Genomic DNA, 25,005 nt, shown 5'->3' with positions numbered 1-25,005 from the left:
AGTTTGGCTATAAAGAGGTTTATAAAACAGTGGCAACTGAAAAGATCACCAGTTGCTGCAAGGGTTGTCTTTTTTCTTTTCTTTTTTTTAAATGAGGAGAGAGAGAGAGAGATAGAGAGAAAGAGAGAGAGAGAGAGAGAGAGAGAGAGAGAGAGAGAGAGAGAGAGACTTGTAGCTGTTTATAACAATAAAGGATTCAGTGGAGGAGAAAAGGTTGAGGATAAAGAAGAGAAAAAAGAGATACAGTAGTCGCCCCTTATCCACATGGACACACTCCAAACCCCCAGTGGATTCATGAAACTGCAAAACTGCAGTTAGTACCAATTGTTATTTTATAACAATATACTCTAAAAAAAGTTAGGTGAATATGATCTGTACCTCTCAAAATATCTTACTGTACTGTACTCACCCCCTTTTTTTTTTTAAATATATTTTAATGATTCTTTACAGAGAGGAAGGGAGAGGGATAGAGAGTTAGAAACATCGATTAGAGAGAAACATCGATCAGCTGCCTCCTGCACACTCCCCACTGAGTATGTGCCTGCAACCAAGGTACATGCCCTTGACCAGAATCGAAACTGGGACCCCTGAGTCCGCAGGCCGACGCTCTATCCACTGAGCCAAACCGATTAGGGCTCACCCTTTTTCTTGTGATGACATGAAATGTAAAATGCCTATGTTATGAAATGAAGTGAGGTGAATGACATAAGAATTGTGATATAGCATTAGGCTACCATTGAGCTTCTGACAGTATGTAACAAACCCTTTATGGCTGCTCTTTGGCATATCTGAATTGCCAGCATCACTACTCTTGCATTTTGGGGCCATTATTAAGTAAAATAAGGGTTACTTGAACACAAGCTACTGCAACAGTGGAACCTATGACCAATAAGGCTACTTAAGTGACTTAACAGGTAGGGAACAACATTGACACGCTGGATAAAGGGTCCTGGAGGAACAAAGCAGGACACTGAGAGACTTCATCATGATACTCAGAACAGCATGCAATTTAAAACTTATGAATTGTTTATTTCTGTAATTTTCCATTTAATATTTTTGGACTTCAGATGATTACAGGTAACTGAAATGACAGAAAGTGAAACCATGGATAAGGGGGACCTACTGCAGTAAGTTAAAATGAGATAAGAAGAGACGGATCTGAGTACAGCTAGAGCACTATCAGCCCGGACAGGAAAAGGATCACCCTCCTCTAAGATGAGAGGGAAGATACTGAAGATGTGTAAACAGATAGAATAGGTTGATTAAGAGAACTAGATTTTGAAGAATTCACACCTATGCTTTCATGACTTCTTTTTGAAATAGGAGAAAAGTTTACCTAACAGTGGAATAATAAAGAAATGGCACAGGAAGCTCGATAAAAGAAATCAAAGTCTGGAAGAAGGAACTGATGAGTGATATATTAAAAAATTGACAGTTCAAATGATTGGAGATAATGCATTGGGCTAACACTCATCTGAAGAACTATATGAAGTAAAAAAAGTGGCTGGTTGGTCTGATCTAGGGTTATGTTTAGAGGCCTAATACAGTGGAATTACAAAGAAATGAGAAAATTGAGGGTACAAAGCAAGAAAGCAGATGAATTAACAGACAATAAGTTCCAGAATAAATTGGTTAAAAAAATAAAGAACTGAAAAACTAGGAAAAAACATTGATTTCATTCTATTTTACAGGGAGTAGTGGGTAGTACAGGGTGGTAGAGTGAGGAAACTAGAAGATAAAATTGTGATTTTAAAAAATGGAAGGTATCCAAAAAAGGGGGGATAACTATCCTCTTCCTAGATCACTATTTATAATTTTTAATAAGTTGTACTACTCTAAAGCAAAATTTTGATTAGAATCAAAATCATTATAGGTATTATTTAAAAACTTATCATGCAGAAAACATTAAAATGGACACTTACCGTACATTGCAACAGATTTTGCCTCTTCAATAGACTGATGTTTGTCAGTTAAACGAGCTTTGGTTACTTTATGTTCATTTACCTCTTGTTCTAACCGTTGTTGTAATGATTTAAGCTTATAGTTTAAATCTATCTCTAAATTATTCTTTTCCTGTAAATGAGAGTCATATAATACACTGTTCAAAAGACACATTAAATCTTACATTATTAATATCCCACAATAAATAATATATGAATCAACTGGTCTGAAATGGGACAACATATTTCTTAAAAGTTTATTTTTTATACTTTCTTGTATACTTCACATTAGCTATAATGTCTTCCTTTTTAAAAAAATATGTTTTTATTGATTTCAGAGAAAGGAGAAAGAGAGAGAGAGAGAGTGAGAGAGAGACATCAATGATGAGAGAGAATCATTGATCTGCTGCCTCCTGCACACCCCCTACTGGGGATCAAGCTAGAAACCTGAGCAGTTGCCCTGACAGGCTATCAAACCCTGACCTCCTAGTTCATGGGTCAATGCTCATTCACTGAGCCACACTGGCCGGGCTATAATGTCTTACTTTTAAAATCACAATAAGCACATAAAATTAAAAGAAATTTATCACCTTTCTTTACCCACAACTTCTTATTTGAATCATTAGCCATGGCTGATGGCAGAGCAAAGTTGTGATGGTGTTTATATTAGAAGGGTTAATTGTTAGGATCAGAGATAAATAGGACAATTCTTCAATTCATAAAAAAATGTTTGCTATCACTTTTTTAAAAACATTTAAATTATCTCTATGTACACTTGTATCTTTATCTAGATTTACATAGTTTTGATGAAAGAACAAGTCAAAATTTATTTCATTTCTGTTTGGGTGCTTCTTCTACTCTTCCTTTTTCATCTTATTTCTCATTTATACAAGGCTCAGACAGGAAAAAACTATTCTGAGTGTCACAAAACATGTACAAAAGACAAGATAACTGGTAGATTTTCTCATCATTTATCTGAGGATCTACTAAACCTACATGTTTACAGCAAGGCATCAAAAATGTGAGTGCTAGATCTGCATATTATCTATTTAATCCTTTTCTTTTTTTTTAGCAAGGTAGGGACAGAGGATAACCAATGACATTTTTGACTAAGAAAATTCTACATGTAAAGGCCAATCACTTTGTGCATTTTCTATTTTGCTAACTCCTACCAACAAAATGAAAAAAGCATACATGGTCTATATACTGAACCTTCATTTTCCTTCTTCATAAGGCTAGTAATAAGGTTCAGCACCTTCATTATACCCGTGTACAAAAAAAAAGGAAAAAAACCCTTCTATATGAAAAGGTATTTCCAAACCAAAGCAATTTGTGATCAGATAATATCAAACAACTAATACTCTTCAAGGGTAAAAACAAAAATAATACAATAAAAGCTCTAATCAAGACACATCCCCGCCCCCCCCCCCAACAACCAACCGATCAACCATAAAACTTTTAGAAACATAATATATAAACATTAGGAATAAATGCTATTTTATACAATCACCTTATAATATTTGATACCCAGTAAATACTCTTATAATTGGTAATGTTTAATAATTTACCTTTTCTGAATGATTAAGCATGTCTTGAGCCTCTTTTCTTTCTTCTTCTACTCTTTCAAGAGTATGTTTGAGATGCTTCACCTCCTCTTGTAAAGATGTAATTCGAGCTATCGAATGAGAAAAAAGTTCAAGTCACATAGTCATTAAAACAAGTCTTTTTGTTCAGCATGACCATTAAGATAAAAAAGTTTTAAATTTCCTGATCAGACTGAATTGTTATCTTGGTAGTATATACAGTAACTACAATATATAATAAAAACTGTTAATGCTAATTGGAAATCATCTAGTACATATTCTTTATTTCATAAATGGTCAAAGAGATGAACCTTAGCTTGGTCCAGAAATCAAATCCGAGCCTGTATTCAGTGCTCTTTCTACCATATTAAGATTGAGACACTTTAGTTAACTAGGGCAAGTATTTAAGTTGTTTTTATGTGCCAGACATTCTGAAAGTGTTTAATTTTACTCTTAAACTGAATGGAGCCAAACTCAATTTTTATAGAAAACTATGTTTTAAGGAATTCAAGCATTCTAACAAAGCTTAGTTTTAATGCACCTGAGATTCATGCCATACAATGGTAGCAACTCATACTTAGTATCTCCTCATAACATGCTTTATGCCTTTAAGTCATTTATTTATTTACTTATTTGTTTTTAATATATTTTTATTGATTTCAGAGAGGAAGGGAGAGGGAGTGAGATAGAAACATCAATGATGAGAGACAATCATTGATTGGCTGCCTCCTGCATGCCCGGGGATCCAGCCCGCAACCTGGGTATGTGCCCTTGCTGGAATCAAACCTGGGACCCTTCAGTCTGCAGGCTGACGCTCTATCCACTGAGCCAAACCAGCTAGGGCTTTTAAGGCTTTTAAAACATAAGTATTTAACAATCACAAATTTAATACATGTAGAATTTAACAAATATAATCATATGGTCTAGTTCAAAAGCTAGAATCTATTTTCTTACTTTGTGATTCAAAGTGGTCTAGGATTTGGCAGGGAAATGGATAAGGCACCCTGAAGGACAAGAAAAATTGTGTACTTCTTTAAAAGTTCAATGTTTAACTTGCTGTACTTTAAGTTTTCACTCTACCTGCTTCCTATGTTTTAGTGTTTCTGAAGTAATTTTTAATGAACAAATGAATATTAAATATTTGGCGCCTGATAATGTTTATCTGCTGGAGAGCAATGAAACAAATCTTATTCTCTCTCTCTCTCTCTCTCTCTCTCACGCACGCACACACACACACACACACACACACACACTCACATATGTGCATGTAGGAGTATGTTCATGTAGGAGAAAAAAACACCTGTCAGTTTCTTTCAAAAGATTGGAAGTTCCTCAAAAGTTAAACATAGAATTACCACATGACTGAGCAATTCTACTACTAGATATATATAACTAAAAGATTTAAAAAATACTCCAAGAAATCCTTGTACACAAATGTTCACAGCAGTGTTATTCACAATAGACAAAAGAAGAAATAACTCAATGTCCATCAATAGGTGAATGGCTTAACAAAATATGGTATAGACATACAACAGAATATTTCTCAGCCATAAATGAAGTACTGATACATGCTACAACATGGATAAATCTTAAAAATGTACCAAGTGAAAGAAGCCCAACACAAAAGGTCACATACTGTATGCTGTCATTTATATGAAATATCCGGAACAAGTCGAGTCAGAGAAAGAAAGGAGACTGGTTGCCAGGGGTTAGGGGAGGGGGATTTAGGGAGGGACAGCTTAATGCATACAAGGTATTCTTTTGGAATAATGAAAATATTTGAAACTAAACAGAGGAGGTGACTGCACAACACTGTGAACATACTAAATGCCACTGAACTGTACACTTCTAAATGGTTAATTTTTTGTTATATGAATTTCACCTCAATAAAAAAAAAAAAAAAACCTAAGCTGTTAGGAATACAAGGGGGCTAGGAGAAAAAAAAGTCAAACCATAGTGTTAACTTTTTAAAAAAAATATGTATTTTTTATTGATTTCAGAGAGGAAGGGAGAGAGACAGAGAGCTAGAAACATCAATGATGAGAGAGAATCATTGATCAGCTGCCTCCTGTATGCGCCACACCAGGATTCGAGCCCATAACCTAGCATGTGCCCTGACTGGGAATAGAACCGCCATAGTGTTAACTTCTAAAACATATTTTAAAATTTGACAGATTAAAGGCAGAAAGAATAAATGGAGTCTGAGAAAACCGACTGATTAGATTAGAAAATTAATCTATTGTTTTTCTTCCAAAAAATAAAACCAAACCAAAATATATTAGGTAAAAAACCATCACAATTTTCAAATGCCCCTTAAAAACTAAAAACAAAACAAAATACATTATGAACAAAGCCAGAAAAAAATTGTGGTAGATACCGGGTATGTAATAGTTTTTAATTTCAATACAATAAATTAAGAAATTAGCAATTACAATGGAATATAAGTATTTCCTACTTTGTTCATTTAAAAATCCCTACAAACATTTATCAATGCAATAGCAGTCATTACCCACAGCATCCAGGTTACAGTCTCTGAATGCCATATGCTACAAAACGAACTAGGTTTCATTGAAAATGAGTAATTCCAGATCTAGAATAGCAAATGATCCTGGAAAATATGTTATGCATACCAAAAAGAAAAGATGCTATCCAGGACTACTAGACACTGTATAAAATTGAAGATTCCCACTAGCCACAAATGATCATCAATAAGAATATTATAGTGAGCTAATACATTTAAATACATTAAAATTTGTAAGTTCATAAATAGTATATTTTAAAATGTCACTGGTTACCTTTGCAGAATGCTGAGGAAATAACTTACCATTCGGAAAAATAATAAAGAATCAAGTATTTAACTTGACTTTTTTTTATAAGCTGTACCTCAAGATATATACTTGAAAAAATGTTTTTAGTAGTATTTGAGTTAATGAAGGAATGAAGAATGGTAAAAACAGATCATCAGCACTGCAAACTCCTAAAGAAACAAAAGGGTCTAAGCAATGATCATCAATGGCTTGTAACATCACAAAAAGAGACAGCCAGACTTTATGTGCCTCTTGGCACAAAAATAATATGTCTTGCCGAAACCGGTTTGGCTTGGTGGATAGAGCGTCAGCCTGCGGACTGAAAGGTCCCAGGTTCGATTCCGGTCAAGGGCATGTAACTGGGTTGCGGGCACATCCCCAGTAGGGGGTGTGCAGGAGGCAGCTGATCGATGTTTCTAACTCTCTATCTCTCTCCCTTCCTCTCTGTAAAAAATCAATAAAATATATTTTAAAAAAAAATAATATGTCTTAAAAGTATTCTTGCCAGCCCTGGCTGGTTTGGCTCAGTGGATAGAGCATCAGCCTGGGGACTGAAAGGTCCCGGGTTCGATTCCGGTCAAGGAATCGAACATGCACAACCCGCACATGCCTGGGTTGCGGGCTCGGTCCCCAGTAGGGGGCGTGCAGGAGGCAGCCAGTCAATGATTCTCTGTCATCATTGATGTTTTTCTCTCTCTCCCTTCCTCTCTGAAATCAATAGAGGTATATTTTAAAAAATAATAATTTTTTTAAAAAAAGTATTCTTGCCAAAGTCCTACCTGAAATAGATCAAGCTCCAGAAATACCAGTTCAGTTTAAAGTACTACAAGGACCAGAGCAACATGTTAATTGACGAAATCAAAATTCAGAATGGGAGATAATCAACAGAACAAAAAAACCTGTTTTCTTTAACCAATAGCAACTACAAACAACAAAAAAGGGAGGGGGAACCTATAGATTAAAAAACCAAAACAAACTTAAGGGACATATTATAAATGCAATGTGTAGATCTTAATTGGAGCCTAATTCAAGTAAAATACAAAAACAACAACAAATAATGGGACTACAGGAAATAACTCAATGTCCATCAACAGATGAATGGCTTAATAAAAAGGAAGAATCTGAGCACTGACTAGATGTTACAATACTAGATATTATAATATTAAATAATTACCAACTTTTCCCTCAGGTTTGATAATGATATTGTGGTCATGTTTGTTTGTTTTTTCTTTTAAGAATCCTTTATCTTTAAAAGACAGTAAAATATTTACAAATTAAACAATGAGTCGCCCGCAATTTGCTTCAAAATAAATTTAGTGTCAGATGATTGGGAAAGGGGGGTGGGGGTATAAATAAAACATGACTGGCTTCTAGATAAAGATTACTGAAACTGAATAATGGGTACCTAGGGTCATTGTATGTTCTCCTATGGTATACGACTGAAATTTCCAACATAAAAAGTGAAACAACCAACTAAACAATAGGATTTTGAGGAAATTATTTATTCATTATTGATTTTAGAGAAGAAGAGAGAGAGAGAAAGAAAGAGAGAGAGAGAGAGAGAAAGAGAGACATTGATGTGAGAAAGATACATCGATTGGTTGACTCCAGTACGCACCCCACCTGGGTTGACTGGGATCGAACCCATGAACTTCCAGTGCATGGCCGACGCTACAGCCAACTGAGCCACACTGGCTAGGGCTAAAGAAGAGGATTTTATAAAATACTTTTTCAAATGGTTAATTGAAAAAATTTGTCTTTTTGCATTTTAATCTGAAGATTCACAAATAAACTTACTACATGAAGAAATTTCATTTGAGTTAAAAATTTCATTCCTCGAGGAGAAACCAAGATGGCGGCAAAGGTAAACACCGGAGTTTGCTGCCTCGCACAACCACTTCAAAAATACAACTAAAAGATGGAACGGACATTATCCAGAACCACAGGAAGGCTGGCTGAGTGGAAATTCTACAACTACTGGGAATCAGCCATAGCTGCTTGCTCCGCCCTGTTGATTCCGAGACCCCGCCCCATCCAGGCTGCTGCAAAGCCTTTTGCATATGAATGCCCGGGTCCTTTACAATCTGACAACTACCTAACAAATTGCAGCTGGGCCAGACAGACCCAGAACTTCCAAGAGAAGGCCCAAGGCCCCACAGCAGCTTGCATTGCTTCTCAGCTGGGCCTCATCTGGGCACCCCCAAACCCCCAAAAAAGGAAGGGGAATCTGCATATCTCTTCATAGCTCCTGCTGGGTAACCTCAGGAAGAGGCTTAATTAGCACCTCCTTAGATCCAAGAGCCAGTGTACCCAGTGGTCAGAGTGGGACCACCCAGATTACAACTCCTCAGATTCATAAGGAACACACTCAGGGGGCAGACTCAGTGAGCACCAAAGCCCCACTGAAGCAAGTCTTGCCCCAGAAGGGTGTCTTCAGCACAGAAGTTCTCCCACTGCAGACACAGCTGATTCTCACTGCCAATTGGCCTGGAGGTCAATTCCTCCCAGTGACACCTAAAACAATCAAGGCATAACTACAACAAGACTGTGCACAAAGCCCACAAGGGGGTGCACCAAGAGTGTCCACCTCAGGTAACTGGGGAGGCTGAGCCACTGGGCCCTGTAGGACACCTAGCACACAAAACCACTCTACCAACACAGGGAAGCAGACAAAATGCGAAGACAAAGAAACAGGTCACAAATGACAGAAATGGAGGACAGCAAACGACTGGATATAGAGTTCAAAACCACGGTTCTAAGATTTTTCAAGAATTTTATGGAAACCGCCGATAAATGTATTGAGATCCTTAAGAAATCTAGTGAGACCCTCGATGTTGTGATAAAGGACCAACTAGAAATTAAGCATACACTGACTGAAATAAAGAATATTATACAGACTCCCAACAGCAGACCAGAGGATCGCAAGAATCAAGTCAAAGATTTGAAATGCGAAGAAGCAAAAAACACCCAACCGGAAAAGCAAAATGAAAAAAGAATCCAAAAATACGAAGATAGTGTAAGGAGCCTCTGGGACAACTTCAAGCGTACCAACATCAGAATTATAGGGGTACCAGAAGAAGAGAGAGGGCAAGATATTGAAAACCTATTTGAAGAAATAATGACAGAAAACTTCCCCTACCTGGTGAAAGAAATAGACTTCCAAGTCCAGGAAGCGCAGAGAACCCCAAACAAAAGGAATCCAAAGAGGACCACACCAAGACACATCATAATTAAAATGCCAAGAGCAAAAGACAAAGAGAGAATCTTAAAAGCAGCAAGAGAAAAAAAGTCAGTTACCTATAAGGGAGTACCCATACGACTGTCAGCTGATTTCTCAACAGAAACTTTGCAGGCCAGAAGGGAGTGGCAAGAAATATTCAAAGTGATGAATAGCAAGAACCTACAACCAAGATTACTTTATCCAGCAAAGCTATCATTCAGAATTGAAGGTCAGATAAAGAGCTTCACAGATAAGGAAAAGCTAAAGGAGTTCATCACCACCAAACCAGTATTATATGAAATGCTGAAAGGTATCCTTTAAGAAGAGGAAGAAGAAGAAAAAGGTAAAGATACAAATTATGAACAACAAATACACATCTATCAACAAGTGAATCTAAAAATCAAGTGAATAAATAATCTGATGAACAGAATGAACTGGTGATTATAATAGAATCAGGGGAATCGAAAAAGAATGGACTGACTATTCTTGGTGAGGAAAGGGGTGTGGGGGATGTGGGAAGAGACTGAACAAAAATCATGCACCTATGGATGAGGACAGTGGGTGAGGAGTGAGGGCGGAGAATGGGGTGGGAACTGGGTGGAGGGGAGCTATGAGGGGGAAAAAGAGGAACAAATGTAATAATCTGAACAATAAAGATTTAATGAAAAAAAAAATTCATTCCTCCATGACATTTTGTTCTTTGTCTATTCATTTTATTTAAGCCTATATGGCCTGGACTTTTGGAAACTAATTTTGTCTATAACAGCAGCCTTAACTGTACACTGGTACAGGTGTTGGCAAACTTCAGACCCGTAGTATCTCTACAGACATGAAGCTAAAAATGTTTTGTTGGTTTTTTTTTTTTCATTTTTAAAGGGTTGTAAAAATTAAAAAAGACAAATATGTAACAGAGATCATATGTGGCCCACAAAGACTAAAATATTTACTATCCAATTATATTTGGGAAGTCATTCCCCATACATGTCTACCAGTATACATAAAGGACACTGAATTAGGAAATAATCTTGACTCTGCCAGAAGACCAGTGTCCTAGACTATGAGAAATTTATATCTGAGGGACCTGAAATTTCTTAAAGACCATGAAAGATTAATATAAAAATTGTGTTTTTTAAAACTAAAATGCATCTTTTTAAAAATAATTTTTATTTATTGATTTTTTTAGAGGGAGAAAGGGAGAGAGGGAGAGAGAGAGAGAGAGAGAGAGAGAGAGAGAGATATCAATTTGTTGTGCCACTTATTTATGCATTCATTGGTTGATTCTTGTATGTGCCCTGACCAGGGATCAAACCTACAACCTTGGCAGTAGCAGGATGACACTCTAACCAACTGAGCTACCCAGCCAGGGCCAAAATGCATCTTTATATGTATGTTGATTGTGTGTGTTTTTTGATGCATGCCAGCTTTGATTCATTTAAACTAAAAAATTAAACCTCAAAGTAAGCATAGAAAAAAGATAAACCTCAATAAACCATGCTATGAATTTTCCTTAATAACACTAATATCTAGAAAATAGATTCAATTAAAACCACTGTTGATGAACACATGCATGATGGCCTCTTCTTCTAAGGTAAACACTTCAAAGCTCAGTCATATCTGAAAAATTACAGACTTAAAGAATTTTAGAATTTATAGGGGGTCACCTATTTTACTCTCCTTGGTTTATAGATAATAAAGGCCGATGAAATGATTTAGTGACTTTCAAACAGTAAGGCTATATAAAAAAAGGCCTAGAAAAGCAATTTAAATGAGGCTTTTCTAATACATATGAGGTTACTTTCTTGATTATATTTCGATCTATTTTAAGCCTGAGAAATAAGATTGCACAACACTCCTCAGCTAAGAACCAATGGGAGATCTTAATTTCCATTTCCAGTCACAAAAATTGACCCTGACCTCTCTCCACAGAATTATAGCTAATCATCAAACCCCATGAGACCCCAAACTATGTTCCCATCCTGTGACTAAGGTTAAAATGGACTATCCCACCCCCAATTTTTCCCTGAGAGATCTGGCAACTTCCATGCATATCTATTTGATTAAGTAATATAGATGCTGTTGCTAATATGAATAGAAAATAGAAAAATATATGAGAAGTGGGTAGAACCAGGGCATCTTTTTTAAAAACAAACTGAATTTTAATAGCATTGTGAAAATGTTCCATTATTTACTGTTATACTCAATTTTTCTTTTGACTCACAAAGACTGCTGATATTTCTAGTTCTAACCTTCCCAAGTACCTAATTCTTCATTTGTAATGGGATTCTATTTCTGCAATTGAGTTTCTATTTCTACCAACAATGCATGAGGAATTCCCAGGTTTTAATAGTGATAATCATCTCAGTCTGGATTAGTCCCACTTTGAGTAAGACTTTTGTGAATTAGGCATGTTTTAAAATGATGTTTTCAGTAATCTGGCTATAGAATTGGAAATATCCACATTATCTACCTCACAAGCATGCCCATGAGAGTAAGGAAATTACAATGTGATACAAATGTAGGCATTATCCTGAAAGAGGAAAAATGCTTAACTATTTCTGGTTTCACCAAAGTCATTTTCTTTATGAGGACAACATGATAAAAAATATATTACACTTAAAAAGGATCGAGATGGTAAATTTTATGCTTTGAAGCACAATTACAATAAAAAAATTTAGAAAAATCACCTTCTATTGATAAGTAAAATGTCTTATATACATACAGTGGAATATGATTCAGCTTTAAAAAGGAAGGAAATTCTGACACATGCTAAAGATGGATGAATCTTGAAGTCATTACACTAAGTGGAACATGACAGACACAAAAGGACAAATACTGTATGATTTCACTTTTATGACAATCAAACTCATAGAGACATAAAGTGGGTTGGTGTTTACCAGCAACTAGGAGGAGTGAATAATGGGGAGCTACTGTTTAAAGGGTATAGAGTTTTAGTTTGGGATGGAAGAAAAGTTATGCAGATGGATAGTCATAATGATTGCACAACAATATGAAAGTACTTTATGCCACTGAACCATACACTTAAAAATGGATAAATGGTAAATTTTGTTATATACATCTTACCACAGTAAAAAAATATATTACCTTGAAGGTCTCCAATCATCTCAGAGTCATGACCTCTGTCTCTTCGTTCAGCCTCCAATGCAGTTTGCAGCTGGTAATACTCCTTATCCGTTTGTGACTTGGAATTCTCTAAAATTCTATTTCTCTCCTGCAATTCTCTGTTCAGGGACTCTAGTTGACTAACTGACTTGCTCATCTCTGTGTGACTTTTCCTTAATCTTACAGCTGTGTCTGATTCTGTCCTAAGTAAGTCATTGGCTTCTTCCAGCTATTAAAAAAAAAAAAAAAAAAAAAAGAGCAAGAAAATAGTTTTACTAAAATACAATCAAACTTATTCATTATAATCTTATCTAATAAAGAGGGAATATGCTAATTGACCCTCATGTCACAAAGAAGATGGCAGCACCCACAGCCAATAAGGAGGGAATATGCTAATTGCTGCCACGCCTTCAAAGATGGCGGCGCCCAGTCCCCTCAGCCCCGCCGGGGCACCAGCCTCCGGAGTCCCCCAGTCCCCTTAGCCCCCCAGCCTCCCAGGGCCAGCCTGAGGTGCAGGCAAGCCTTGAATGGTGGCTGCCCAGCAGCCCAGGGCTGCCCGAGGCTCAGGTAACCAGGGCTGCCCGAGGCTTGCGCTGCTGGCAGTGGCAGCAGCAGAGGTATGATGTGGGTGTCGCCTTCCCCTGATCGCTGGATCTCCTCCCACCCCTGAGGGCTCCTGGACTGTGAGAGGGGGCAGACCAGACTGAGGGACCCCCTTCCAATGCATGAATTTTCATGCACCAGGCCTCTAGTATTTTAATAAACTACGTTCCAAAAACCTACCTGCTTTTGTAATTGTGCCAGCTTCTCATTAGCAAGCTGTGAATTCTGACTTACTTTCTTTAAGTCTTCCAACTGATCCTTTAATGTAGAAACTAGTAAATGAAGGAATAAGATGTAGAAATCACAAAGTTTTTATGGAGGAGACATATAAACTCACTTAAACAAAATGAAATTTAATCTTAGGCCATAATAGTCAGCTATGGCAGATCCATTCCTAAAATGAAATTCCATCTTGGAAGTACTCTTTAACCCTTTTCGGTCCAACCTCGAGGCTGACTCGACAGACCAGGTGCTAAGAGCAGGTCCAATGTCGAGCAATAAGAACATTAAAAAGTTCAATATTCAATCCCGTCAATTAATTTGGACCAGACTGTTTGAATTCCAAAAATAACACTGGACCGCAAAGGGTTAAATTCATCAAAAAGTACAGCATCATTTTATAATATAGAATGCAAAAATAGATTTGTTTCTACTGTTATAATACTCCAAATTCTTTTATTCCTTTAATAAAGTCAATCTATTAGTGAAATGTTATAGAGTTAGTTTTAATATAATTTATTTTGAATAGTTCAGTATTTTTAAAATGGTTCAAAACTCCAAAGGTACCAAATGGTATATAGTGTAGAATGAGTTTTCCTACCTCCACATTGTCTCCTAGTCCCTCTGATTCTCCCCCCAGCCACAACTATTACTAATTTCTTTCATATCCTTCCTAAGATAATCTATGTATCCATATCCTAATATATAAAAACAAACATGTAATAACCCTGGTCAGTGTGGCTCAGTTGTTTGGAGCGTCATCCTATACACTGAAAGGTCCAGGGATTCCTGGTCATGGCACGTACCCAGGTTGGGTGTTCAATCCCCAGTTTAGTTGTGTATGGGAGGCAAACAATGGATGTTTCTCTCTCACATCAATGTTTCTCCCTCTTTTGCTCTCCCTCACCCCCCTCCCTATCCCCCAACCCCTCTCTCTTCCTTTCTCTCTCTAAAATCAATTTAAGAGATTATTTAAAACACACACACATAATATATATACATATATACATACATATACACATATATTTAAGCTATTTAGACGAGCACCCCTGTTTTAGCACTGATCTTACTTTTTTCCCACTTAAAGATACGATTTAGAGATTCTTTTATAACATATAAGGAAATACATTGTTCTTTTATAAGATGCATAGTATTCTATGATACAGCATACCAAAATTTATTATATTATTGATTACATTTATGTTGTTTATAATTTTGCCATTTAAAAAATTGCTACAATGAATAAATAGCCTTGTTTATACATCAGTTTACATTGCGTAAGTGTGTACGTAAAAAAATTCTAAAAGAAAAATCACTGGATCAAAGCATGTAGAAAACTATTTTTTTAAAAAATTTATGTTCATTAATCCTCACCTGAGGATATTTTTTAGAGAGAATGGAAGGGAGGGGGAGAGACAGATAGAGAAACATCAATGTGAGAGAGACACATCAATTAGTTGCCTCCCGCACATGCCCCAACCGAGCAGGGGATCAAACCTGCAAACAAGGTACATGCTCTTGACTGGAATCAAACCCAGGACCCTTTAGTCCTCGGGCCGACCAACACTCTAACCACTGAGCCAAAACAGCTAGGGCTAGAAAGCTATTTAGAAGCACTTACAACACTAACATTAAACATGAAATTCTAGTTTATGAGTTCTCTAAGGTAGCTGCTTGCTACAAGTGCCTAGAGAGCTTAATAAAAATACTGATGCTCAGGCCACATGTCTAGATCAATTAAATTAGACTCTCTGGAGTTTAGGTATCAGTATTTTTTTAAAGCAGCGGTTCTCAACCTGTGGGTCGCGACCCCTTTGGGGGTCGAACGACCCTTTCACAGGGGTCGCCTAAAACGCTTATTTAATTATATACTGTTTTAATCACTATGCTTTAATTATGTTCAATTTGTAACAATGAAATTGGGGGTCACCACAACATGAGGAACTGTATTAAAGGGTTGTGGCATTAGGAAGGTTGAGAACCACTGTTTTAAAGCTTTCCAGGAGATTCCAATATACACACAATGGTGAAAATCACTACTTTACCTAAAATATTACTACTGATCTTAATATGCTATATATTTTATCTTGAGATATGGGTATTTAGCTCATGAGGTATCATAGGATTATGACTTTAAAAATATATCAGAGGCACTAAAATTAAGAAAAGCTCATGACAAAGACCTCAAGGATAGTGTTAGACAGAAATTCCAGTGTTTTTCAAAAGAAGTAATAATTTACCTTCATTTTCTACATTTCTCCTCTTTTCATTTTCCTGTTCTGCTTTTCTTTGGTATTCATTAATTCTATGCTGTAGCAACATTTTCTCTTTCTCAATCTGAGACACGGTAGATTCTAGATTTCTCCTTTGATTCCCCTGAAATTATAATGACAAGAGTTATCCTTGCAATACTCCTCATTTGAGAGAATACTGTTCTTAAAAACAAAACACAAAGACTTATGTAATTTTTGCTTCAAATATCAGATAGTACCTCCTAATGACAACTTTCTAGTAACAGAATTAGCTTGCCTTATAAGACAGTGAGAATCCTCTACTTGAACTAGATATGTAACATTTTCAAGGAGTTTTAAATCCATGCTTATAAAAAACCCATCAGGTTGAATCACTTTATTAGTTTAAGATAACCACAATGCATTATATTACCAACATTTTGATTTATTTACAATCCTACATTTAAGATATAAAATATGAAAGGGATCAGGTAATAATTACATATTTGATAAATAAATGGTGTAAAGCTCAAATGGCACCAAATGCTACAGTATGTGCAGTAAATTAACCAGTCCCTGTATAGCTACCTTAATCCTTTCCCTATCTCAACAACTTACCTTTTGTAAGATTTTTTTTATGTATCTACCTACTAATGCATACTAAAAAGTAATGAAGGCCCGGCCAGCGTAGCTCAGTGTTTGAGCATTGACCTATGAACCAGGAAGTCACAGTTCGAATCTCAGTCAGGGCACATGCCCAGGTTGCGGGCTCAATCTCCAGTGTGGGTTGTGCAGGAGGCAGCCGATCAATGATTCTCTTTCATCATTGATGTTTCTATCTCTCTATCCCTCTCCCTTCCTCTCTGAAATCAATAAAAAATGTATTTAAAATAAAGTAATGGAGAAGATACCTATTTTAGAAAATGAAACCAAAGGGGAGAGGAAACTTAAAAACTTATCTTCTGTTTCTGAGTTACTATTATCAGCATATCCTGCTTTTGATGCTTCACTTTTTATTTTTTTGTTTTATCCTCACATATTTTTTCTATTGACTTTTTAGAAAGTGGAAGGGAGACAGAAGGGGGAGAAAGAAACATTGACAAGAGATAGACACATTGATTGGTTTCCTCTAGCTCTCGCCCCAATAGGGCCAGGGATCGAACCTGCAACCAAGGCACATACCCTTGACCAGGAATTGAACCAGAGACCCTTTGGTCCATGGGCTGAAGCTCTAACCACTGAGTAAAACCAACCAGGGCTTCATTTTCTCCACCAGGTTAGGTAAGTTTTTTCAAATAGGTTTTCAAATTTCTTAGTCTCTCTCTTCTCCTTCCGGCACCCCCATGATTGAATGTTAGTACTACGCTAAAGACCCAGAGGCGCCTTATGCTATCTTCATTTTTTTGGATTTTTTATTTTATTTTTATATGTTATTGATTTTTTACAGAGAGGAAGGGAGAGAGATAGAGAGTTAGAAACATCGATCAGCTGCCTCCTGCACATCTCCTACTGGGGATGTGCCTGCAACCCAGGTACATGCCCTTGACGGGAATCGAACCTGGGACCTTTCAGTCCACAGGCCGACGCTCTATCCACTGAGCCAAACTGGTTACGGCTTTTGGATTTTTTAAAAATTTATTTTTTTGCTGCTCTGATTGGGTGTTTTTTGCTTCCTTATATCCAAATCTTTGATTTGATTCTCGGCTTCAACTACTCTACTGTTGCTGATTCTCTCTTATTCTTTATTTCAGTTAGTATATCCTTCATTCCTGACAGGTTTTTTGTTATGGTGTCCATATTCTTTTTCATGCTGTTAAATTTCTAAGTTCATTGAGAATCCTTACAACTAGTGTTTTGAAATCCATAAGTTTGGTACCTATATTTTCTTCTATGTAACTCATTGTTTCGGGTCTTATATTTAGGGGTTTGGTCCATTTTGAATTAATTTTTGTACATGGGGACAAACTGTAATCCAGTTTCATTCGTTTGCATGTGACTCTCCAGTTTTCTGGATCTTATTTAAGTCTTCTATTTAACAGGTGTCTTCTGTCACTGTTCTGGTGGGATTAAGAGGTACTGCCTCCTTTTCCACTTGATTTTTATTGACAGAGATTGAGGGGGCATGGTCCTCATTACTGCTGGGAGGAAATGGAAGTTCTGGTACACCACTAGGTCTCCACTGATAACACCATGGCTGGGAGCTGGGGGGCAGCAGGCTCGTTATTTCAGTGTTGAAGGTTCAAACTCTACCTGACTTTTTCTGACACCACCCCAGCAGAGAGTGGGGGGGTGCCTGTTGCTACTGAGTGGAAGTAAAAACCAAACTCCTCACATGGTTGCCAATGACTCTTAACTGGGGAAGCGGGGGGAAGGCTCGTCACTTCTCAGGGGATATGAAAGTCCTTCCATTGGATATTCTCTGACACCACTGTGCCAGAGGACTGAAAGTCTAGGCTTTTCACTCACCCTTTGCAGGTGAAAGTAAGGTTACATTTTTTATGTTGTGTTTGGCTGACACGAGCAATGATTATGTAAAAGTTTTCAGACTTGCTAGCCTGCCCTTTTCCTGGTCTGTTAGCTAGAGAGAGTGGCTTTTCTTATCTATGCTTGTTGGTTTTTCCAGATTGCTAACTTCTCCAGCAGCCAGTCTGGGATATGTGGAGCAAAAAGAAAACCCATAACATTTATTTCTGTGTAGTTTCTTGGAAACCAAGTCCTCTAGCTGGTCTATATTCTCGTCACCATTCAGAATCATGTTTACATTTGTTTTATATTTAATGTCTAGGCTTTTAAGCTATACTGTGTAGGCGGAATAGCGGAAAGTACTTTTACGCCATCTTTCTAGAAACAGAATAGCAATCCATTGTTTGCAGTTTCACTTTCCATGGTTTCAATTAACTGCAGTCAACTGAGGTCCAGAAATATTAAACTGAAAATTCCAGAAATAGCCGAAACCGGTTTGGCTCAGTGGATAGAGCGTCGGCCTGCGGACTGAAGGGTCCCAGGTTCGATTCCGGTCAAGGGCATGTACCTGGGTTGCGGGCACATCCCCAGTAGGAGGTGTGCAGGAGGCAGCTGATCGATGTTTCTCTCTCATCGATGTTTCTAACTCTCTATCTCTCTCCCTTCCTCTCTGTAAAAAATCAATAAAATATATATTTTTTTTTAAAAAAAAGAAAATTCCAGAAATAAACAATTTGTAAGTTTTCAACTGCACACCATTTTGATCAATGTGATGAAATCTCACACTGTCTGCTCTGTACTGCTCAGGATGTGAATCATTCCTTTGCCCAGAGTATCCATGCCATCTGTATATGCTCCCCATCTTGGTTACCAAACTGAATGTTACGGTATCACAGTGCTCATGGTCAAATAACCCTTATTTTACTTAATAATGGACCCAAAGCCCAAGAGTAGTGATGCTAGCAATTCAGATATGCCAAAGGGAAGTCATAAAATGCTTCCTTTAAGTGAAAAGGCAAGCATATATAGGAAAAAAAATAGTATACATAGGGTTCAATACTATTGGGTGTTTTAGGCATCCACTAGGCAGTGGTTCTCAACCTTCTGGCCCTTTAAATACAGTTCCTGATGTTGTGACCCAACCATAAAATTATTTTCGTTGCTACTTCATAACTGTAATGTTGCTACTGTTATGAATCATAATGTAAATATCTGATATGCAGGATGTTAGGCGACCCCCCTGTGAAAGGGTCGTTCGACCGCCAAAGGGGTCGTGACCCACAGGTTGAGAACCGCTGCACTAGGGGGTCTTGAAATATATTTCAGCCCTAGCTAGTTTGGCTCAGTGGATAGAGAGTTGGCCTGTGGACTGAAGGGTTCCGGGTTTGATTCTGGTCAAGGGCACATGGCGGGGTTTCGGGCTCGATCCCCAGTAGGGAGTATGCAGGAGGCAGCCAATCAATAATTCTCATCATTGATGTTTCTCTCTCTCTCTCTCTCCCTCTCCCTTCCTCTCTGAAATTAATAAAAGTATATTAATCAATAAAACAAAAAAAGGAAATATATTTCAGCAGATAAGGTGGGGACAAATGTATTCTAATATTATAATTAAGATTTCCCTTTCAACCTTGAATTTGGAAGGCTGAATAACTTGAATCTAGCACACTTGAATTTTATTTGTATTTTAGAAATGAAATAAAAAGTGGAAGATATGCAAAAAAGGATTTCTTAAATATTTAGAGTCAAATAAAAAGTACTAGGCTGGATATACAAAGACCAATGGCAAGTTGATAAAATATTATCTAAATCTCCTCAGATGACTATATGGATACCCAAAGCTACAAATGAACCTCCCAACCCCCCCCCCCCCCAAAAAAAAACCCCACCACTGCCACTATTCCTTAAGAGAAAATTAAGACAACACAAAAACTATCAAAAAGATTACATCTAAAATGATAAAGGAAGTCATCAATGAGAGGAAGACTATACAGAGTATATTTCTTTTTAAGGGATCCTTCATACATGAGGTAAAAAGACATTTACAAGTTGACCAAAAGGAAATGTATTACATATTCGCAAACAAACGTATGTATCATGAAATGTTTCACTGATAATAAAAACTGCTTGTTAGGTGACCATGGAAAACATAAATAATTTAAAAATCAGCCCTGACCGGTTTGGCTCAGTGGATACAGCGTCGGCCTGTGGACTGAAGGGTTCCAAGTTCGATTCCGGGCAAGGGCATGTACTTTGGTTGCGGGCACATCCCCAGTGGGGGGAGTGCGGGAGGCAACTGATCGATGTTTCTCTCTCATCGATGTTTCTGACTCCCTGTCCCTCTCCCTTCCTCTCTGTGAAAAATCAATAAAATATATTTTAAAAAAATCAATGTATTTCCCACTTGAGCACATGAAATTATGTTAATGTCAGTCCTTTTAAAATTGTATTTTTTCCTCTTTCCTATTTGTTTCTTTCTGCTATGGCTGCAGATTCAATTTCTGATCTCTTGATTCTTTTGCTCCTTTCTCACTGAGTTTTAACTATTAAGAACAACTGAAGTAAAATTTTTGTGCTAAAACTTCAACACTGTTCTATAATAAAACTATACCAAAATAAACTAAAGTATAATCTAATCTGCATCACTTGAAACTGCAGCTCCAATGTGAGGCTTTCATCATAATTTTTTGTATTTCAACCTATAAAGTTCAAATGTAATTTTCTCAGAAAACAAAACAATCTGAAAGAGTGGGGGAAACTCTCAAAAAAGAACACTTCTGATTAGAAAGCCAAAAGTACCTACCTCTTCATCCAATTCTTTCATTATTTTGTCTATTTTAATGTTTGAAGTTCTGTAAAAACAAAAGCAATGTATATTAAAAATATGCTTATTTTTTATTAACCTTGAGTAGAACCCTACATTTCTCACTTTTCCATTTAATTAAGATTTCTTAACTGTTTTTGTGCTGTGGATCTCTTTGGCAGTCTGGTGAAGCCTATTGCCTTTTTTCAGAATAATATTTTTAGCACAAAATAAAATACAGAGGATTAAAAAAAAGCCAAGATATTGAAATACAGTCATAAACTTTAAAAAAAAATGTATGATTTTGTAACATGTGTGCTTCTTTGTTAACAAAGTAGTAATTCAAAATAGTAGTGAGCACAAATGATATTTAGAGATAACAATTGTACTATAAGAAAATATTTGTAATTTCTATTGATAATAACAATTTCACAGTTACTGCAAATAATTGTGGTTTACTGCTGATGTTTATAAAGGAAATGCTGAATTTCACTTGTAAGTTAGAGAAAATATTCACTTTTTCTTATCCAAGTTTAAAGACCTTGAATTCCATCCATGTTGCTTATGTTATATTTGATACTAAATAAAAATTAGTCATTTATCCTTTAATACAAAATTAAGTAAATGAAGGGAAAGGTAGCATATAAAAATCAGTAATTATACTCACTAACAACTTGAGCAAAAATTTGAGGTAAACTAAAAGTATATATATAGCCAAAACCGGTTTGGCTCAGTGGATAGAGCGTAAGCCTGCGGACTGAAAGGTCCCAGGTTCGATTCCGGTCAAGGGCATGTACCTGGGTTGCGGGCACATCCCCAGTAGGAGATGTGCAGGAGGCAGCTGATCGATGTTTCTCTCCCATCGATGTTTCTAACTATCTATCTCTCTCCCTTCCTCTCTGTAAAAAATCAATAAAATATATTTTTAACTAAAAGTATATTATCTCTATCACAATTCATTTTCTTTGGCTCTAAACATAATTCTGAGCTTCAAATTTGCATATACAATATTTTACACGAATATCCCCTCAAATACCTCATTCAGCATTTCCAGAACTTAACTTACTCCTTCCTTGCTCTACACCCTTACCCACGATACTAATCTGCTTCTTCTCTAAGTGTCCCTAAGGATACCACCTAGAAATTATCCTTGACTGATCTTCCTCCCGCATTCCCATTTAATTGAGTTAGTAAATGTCAGAGGCTGCCAACTAACCAGAGTTCTTTTTAAAAAGGAAATTTGAACCCTGGCTGGTGTTCCCAGTGGTTAGAGCATCGGCCGCACACCAAAGGGTTCAATTAGGGTCATACCTGGGTTGCAGGTTCAATCCCTGGCTCTTGTGGAGCACATACAGGAGACAACCAATTAATCTGTCTCTTTTCACATGGATAGATGTTTTTCTCTCTCTCAAAATCATGAAAAAATATCCTCTGATGAGGATTAACAACAACAACAAAAGTAAATTTGTTGTGTTTTTACTTCTATTTTTAAGTTGTTTGTTTTTGTTTTGTTTTTACTTCTTAGTTTAATAACTTTCAATGTTTTTCCATCACGTTTAGGATAAAAATTGCAAATTTCTTAGCTTGTCATAAACAAAGTCCTTCAAGATCTAGATTCTGTTGACCTTCCTAGCCTCAACCTAGGCACCCACACACCTCACATTTTCATGTGATTATTGGCCACTCTGGACATTCTTATTTCTTTCCCAAATTGATCCTCACCACTACCACTACCACTAGTTTGTCATTTGCCTTTTAATTTTGATTATAGTATTTTTTGGATGTAGGAACTTTTCAATATTTATGTATTAACATCTATTTATCCCCCACACCTGCCATTTCCATATTTTAAACTCAGAAATTCATTCCAAATCGCGGTATCATTTAATTATTTGCTTATATTCAAGTGCTTTTATAAAAAAAAAGTTTGTATTATAAGCTTTGCTATTTATTCTATCAGGAATGGTATGCAGTGAGAATTTTACTTGTTTTCTCTTAACCCCAGTCACAAAATTGCCAGTTTTCCCAATTCCATTTGTTGCATACTTTATCTCTATGTTACCTCTGTATTTCATTTATTTAATATATCCACTAAAAATATAAGAAAAGTTATTGTTTGTAGTAACTCACCATTATGCTGATATTTAAAATAATCTTTCTACATTTTCATAAATACATACTGTTATCAAATTTAGACTCATAGGAAAAAATTCTGAATTACTGCTCTAAAAAATCACAGTGGAAAAAATAATGTCTGTATCAAAAATTTAATGAATTTTAATCTTTGACAACATTAACATCTTAGAAAGCATCTGATTTAATGTAAAATAATTTGCTCTTTCAGCTACCTAATTAAAATGAGAGAGAAAAGCAATCAATCAGGCACCAAGGGAATCAACACTATGTAGTTTTTTAATAAGACCATGAGGAGCAAATATAGTTTATATTCTGAGGAAAAGGCAACTATAACTAATGCCAACATACATATTACTTTCCAATTCTAACCAAGACATTCTTCATTGACTGTATATTAGCACCTTACTTCTACTTTCAAGTGTTTACAGAGTGCAAATTTTAAGTAAGCTTCAATATACAACTTTTAATGTAAGAAACATAGTTTATTCTCACCTGCACTTCTGCTCCATTTCATCTTTTAATTGCATTTCATTATGCAGTTGTTCTTCCAGCTTATAAATTGTTTTTTGCAAACTCTCCTGCTTTAATTGAAAACAAAATAAAACTCATTCTACTAAGAGTATTCATAGAGATTTTTAAAATGGAACGTTTATGTTACCATTTTACACTGTTTACTCCCCTCTCCCCCACACACACCTACACATATGTAAGGCACTGTGGCAGGCATTAGTGAAAGAAAAACAAAAAAGATTTGGTCAACAGTTAAATAGTGGGGCATAGGAGAATGAGAGGGTGAAAAAGAACCTACAGTAAACCATGGACACATAAAAAATATTACAATATAATGTAGTAAGTAATAATAAAATTATATATAAAATGTTATGAAGGAGAGAAGAGGTCACATCCAATTCTTCCAGGAAGATGTAAAGTTGGAGGTGAGACCTACAAAATGAAAGATATTTACTAAGCAGAGAAGGTAATAGAAGGAAGGCATTTTAGCCTTCCAAAAGTAGAGAGGAGAAAATATGATATATTTGGGAAATAGAAAGAATTAAGTATATGCAGAGCACATAACATAACAGAGAATGAATCACCTAAAATTGAAAAAGTGAGTGGGACCATGATCCTTGTATGCAAAAGTAGGCCTTTTGAAAAGGGAAATGACATAGTACTGGCATTTTAGAAAGATCACTTCAGTAATAGTAAGGTGAATAGATTAGAGGGTAGAAAAATTTTAGACAAAGCAACCAGTTCCAGTATTTTCAGGTCTGATATAAGGCAGAGGCTGTAGAAAGGAGAGGAGAAAATGGATAACGGTGTCAACTGGAAGGCAGAATTTATAACCTAACAACTGATTAGAAATAAGAACAGACAGAGTACCATTACCAACGATAAGTAACGTAATAACAACTGCTGGGGAAGAAATGGAGAGAGAAGAACTGTGTGTTAAGCTTTGACCTAGGTTGAGGTGCCTAAGAGATGTGCAGGAAGAGAAGTCCAGTCAGAGAGAGAGAGGGAGAAGAAGAGAGAGGATTAAATAAGGCTGGAGCTCAGAGGAACAAGCTGAACATGTATGAGATTACCTGAAAATTAAAATGAACAGAGAGTCAAGATCAGAACCACCCTGAGAAACAGCCACACTAATAAAAGACAAACATGCAAATTGACCATACCTTCGCTATGCCTTAAGCCATGCCCACCAGTCAAATCAGAGCGACTATATGCAAATTAACCCAACCAAGATGGCGGCCGACAGCCACGGAGCTGGAGCAAGCAGGAAGCTTAGTTGCCCCAATGATGGAGGAAGCCAAGCTTCCCAGCTGCTGCAGCCGGCTCTGAGCTCCACTCAAAGCAACAAAGTTTCAATTATAGAAGGTAAATAA

At 36.6% G+C, this 25,005-nt stretch overlaps 1 protein-coding gene across 3 annotated transcripts in view; it reads right to left on the bottom strand.

Moving 5' to 3' along the window:
• Positions 1-25,005, bottom strand: part of ROCK1 (Rho-associated, coiled-coil containing protein kinase 1) — a 134,882-nt gene that overhangs the window by 44,258 nt on the left and 65,619 nt on the right. For 2 of the 3 annotated variants that reach the window (XR_001361160.1, XM_005861605.2), the window contains exons 12-18: positions 23,615-23,703; positions 20,987-21,035; positions 15,733-15,868; positions 13,454-13,545; positions 12,653-12,899; positions 3,509-3,615; positions 1,923-2,073 (exon numbers count right to left, since the gene is read on the bottom strand). Coding sequence is in view for 2 of the 3 variants with exons in the window: in XM_005861605.2 (XP_005861667.1) it covers positions 1,923-2,073; positions 3,509-3,615; positions 12,653-12,899; positions 13,454-13,545; positions 15,733-15,868; positions 20,987-21,035; positions 23,615-23,703 (871 nt within the window). In the remaining variant the exon portion in view is untranslated. The remainder of the gene's footprint in view (positions 1-1,922; positions 2,074-3,508; positions 3,616-12,652; positions 12,900-13,453; positions 13,546-15,732; positions 15,869-20,986; positions 21,036-23,614; positions 23,704-25,005) is intronic. The other variant, XM_005861607.2, reaches the window with a different exon arrangement.

Source organism: Myotis brandtii, unplaced genomic scaffold, assembly GCF_000412655.1.
Source record: "Myotis brandtii unplaced genomic scaffold, ASM41265v1 scaffold154, whole genome shotgun sequence".
Taxonomy (NCBI): domain Eukaryota; kingdom Metazoa; phylum Chordata; class Mammalia; order Chiroptera; family Vespertilionidae; genus Myotis; species Myotis brandtii.
This window is presented reverse-complemented; position numbering and strand designations above follow the sequence as displayed.